General features: G+C 63.1%; 1 protein-coding gene across 4 annotated transcripts in view; it reads right to left on the minus strand.

Annotated features, from left to right (window-relative positions):
* Positions 1–1,676, minus strand: part of AFAP1L2 (actin filament associated protein 1 like 2) — a 98,109-nt gene extending 96,433 nt beyond the window's left edge. For 2 of the 4 annotated variants that reach the window (XM_049645818.1, XM_049645816.1), the window contains exon 1: positions 1,277–1,675. In XM_049645818.1, coding sequence (XP_049501775.1) covers positions 1,277–1,292 — 16 coding nt within the window. In that variant the 5' untranslated portion in view covers positions 1,293–1,675. Of the gene's footprint in view, positions 1–1,276 lie in introns of all 4 variants that reach the window. The other 2 variants (XM_049645819.1, XM_049645817.1) reach the window with 2 other exon arrangements.
* Between the last annotated feature and the right edge of the window lie 1,410 nt (positions 1,677–3,086).

The following is a 3,086-nucleotide window of genomic DNA, read 5'->3' on the forward strand; positions in this document are numbered from 1 at the left end:
CCCCCCCCCCCCCCCCCCCCCCCCCCCCCCCCGCCAGCCGGCTTCCCGTGGCCTTGGCAAAGACCCTTTCTTTCTTCATGGGGTGCAGCCTAGAATTTAAATCTTTTACCCCCACCTGTAACCAGGTGACCCAGATTGAGAAAAAAGCAGTGGGAAAAATCAAAAGCTAGGCACGACTAGCTGAGGGAACTAAAGCCGGTCCCAGAAGGTTCCTTTATGTCATGTCAGAAATGAGAAACCACTGGGAATGAGATTCCTTGGGAATCTGAGCATTTTCCTTTATTACCCTTTCCCAGGGGGAAGCAAATATAGAAACAGTATTTCCTCTCGCAGGTTTGGCAGGGACGAGTCCAGGACTGGGAGGTGCAAGAGGCTGAAATGAAAGGCGGGGGGTGTAAGGGGCGTCCGCGGCGTCCCGCTTAAGGGGTAACTCTTTAAGAAAAGCTCTTTCATCCTTGGCTTCTAGACTCCAGCCTCGGGGTTCCGAGCACTGGTGCGAGCCGGGCTGCGGGCACGACCCGGGCCGTCCCGCCCACCAGGGTTTGGCCAAGATCCCCGCCCTCGGCCAAATCCAAAACACGCCCAGCTGTGCGCTGGGCTCAACCCTCTCAGGCCCGGACGCCTCCGGGCGCTCCACCTGCCGGGCATCCCGTGCGCCCCCCACCGCCAGCCCCGCACTTCCCCCGACCCCTGGCTGGGGATGGAAACGGCTCGGAGACAGACGGTTACCTGGGCGGCCGAAGGACGGGGAGGGAGTGGAGCTGCGAGCCCACCCCACCGCCCAAGCGCATCCCCGCGCAGGCTCCTCGCTGGGGTCCGCGGGCAGCCCTCCACTCCGGCAGGCGCCCGGGCGAGACGACCCAACGACTTGCTCCTCTGCCCCCAAGCCGCGCGGCGCCGTTGCCAATTCACTCGGGGCCTCCTTGGCCCCGGCGTCTTTCCCGGGCGGCCGGGACTTGAGAGGTGGGTCGCCAAGCGCACCCTCGCTCCTCCAACAGGTGAAAGGCCTCGCCACGCCGACCCCGCCCTCCGCGCCGGGGAGGGTCCGAGAGCCCCGGCCGCGGCCACCGCCTAGGAGGCCCCTCTCGGGGCCCGCGGCGCCGCCGTCGCCCGGGTCTCCGGCCCCGGTTCGGGCTGGACGGGCGCAGCCGGCTCTGCCCACCTGAGTCCCGGCGGGAAGCGAGGCGCCAGCGGCGCGGCCCCACCACCCTCCCCAGCCCTCCTCGCGGCGCGACAGTGGAGTGCGTGCGCGCCGCGCCGGGACCCGCGCCCTCACCTTTGTACCGCTCCATCGGGGCCCCGGCGTGCGCTCCCGGCCGCTGGGCTCCGGCGCTGCGCTGTCGGCGCTCGGCTCCGCGCCCGGGCCGCCGCGCTGGCCCCTCCCCGTGAGGTCACGCTCGCCGCCGGACCTCCTGGCGCTCGGACCCCGTCCCCGCCCGGCGCGCCGCCCCCGCGGGGGAACTCCGCCGCCGAGCCCCCGCAGCGCCCAGGTCCGTGCGCGCCCCGGGCCCTGCTCCCCGCCCGCGGCCGCCCGGCAGCTCCTTCTCGTCCGGGACCCGGGGGCGGCGGCAGGGCGCAAGACTCGGCTGTGCCCAAACCCTGGGAGAGGTTCTGGCGAGCCCGAGGGGCGGGCTGGGGCGGGCCTACGAGAGCCGTTCTTCCAACCGCGGGGCTGCAAACCCACTGCCCGGAGGAGGAGACCGAGGTCGAACCCCGGAGGCAGAGGCGTGCCTAGAGCGGCTCGCTCTTGACCGCGGGGCCAGCGCGCTAAAGCCTCGGCTTCCTCGAGGGGCGACCGGGGCATGGGGGTGGGGACACCCGAGCCGTATCCCCGCGCCTGTCCCCCCCGGTTCTTGGAGAATCGCTTCAACCCTCTAGCAACCTCCCCGGGCAGCCGCTGCCGGTCGCGCACACAGGAGGGCGTCTGAAAATGCCTACTTGCCGCCTTCTACCCGGGGCCCAGGTTTCCCCGGAGCAGTTGTTCCAGACTCTCGTGAGGACTAGAATTCCTAGAGCCGCCTGGACAAGTCCGGGAACACCTGACCGCCCGGGAGGGATGGTGTCTGTTGCACAGGCGCTCGTCCACCCGTGGCTCTAACCACCCTGCGCCGCTGCCACCGGGCGCCACACTGCTATCCCTCCAGTCTCTCAACCTCATCTGCACCCAAAGGAGAGCTATGTTCTTTAAACTTCTCGATTTTCTCTGTAAAATCTCAATCACAGTATACGCAGGATGCCTGGAGTTTCAACCTGTCTCCCCCCACTTTCCTGAAGGAACATTAAAAACTATTGGTTGTGGGGGCGCCTGGGTGGCTCAGTTGGTTACGTGTCCAACTTTTGCTCAGGTCATGATCTCACGGTTGGTGGGTTCGAGCCCTGCGCCCGCTTCACTGTTGTCAGTGCAGAGCCTGCTTCGGATCCTTTGTCCCCCACCTTTCTCTGCCCCTCCCCTGCTTATGCTCTCTCTCTCTCTCTCTCTGTCTCTCAAAAATAAATAAATAAATGTTAAAAATAATTGTTATTATTTTCAAAAAGATTCCTTAAATCTCAGAACAGAAGATTCAGCTCTGATTTTTGGAGACCTTTTGCCCCCGGCAGTCTTAGAAATATTTTTCTCAGTTGCATTAGCTGCTAACATCCATGGAGCCCTCCCCATAAGCCCGGCATGCCCCTTGGGGCTGTACAGGCACTGCCTTTAATTTTCCCAATAATTCTGTGATGTGGGGATTATTATTTATATCATGTAGTTGAGGAAACTGAAGTTTACAGAGGTTAAACAACTTGCCCAAGGTCACACAGTTAGAACAAACAAAAAAAGAACAGAGCAGGGTTTAAACCCGGGTCTGCTGCTTCTAGATGGTTGTTCACCAAGCTTTCCTGGCACTCATAGGAAGGGCCAGGCTGTCTTTACCAGCTTGTGGAGCACCCAGCCAGGTGAACAGGGTCAATACCGGGCCAGGTAGATGCTCTGATAAGGCACAAGGGATTCTGGGAACCCTAGTGGAGGGAGCTGAACCAGCCTGGAGAAGCCTTGCAGGTCCTAGGAGGGGGAGATGGCTGCGTGGATCTTCAAAGATGGATTGGAG

This window comes from Panthera uncia, chromosome D2 (genome assembly GCF_023721935.1).
Source record: "Panthera uncia isolate 11264 chromosome D2, Puncia_PCG_1.0, whole genome shotgun sequence".
In the NCBI taxonomy this organism is placed as follows: domain Eukaryota; kingdom Metazoa; phylum Chordata; class Mammalia; order Carnivora; family Felidae; genus Panthera; species Panthera uncia.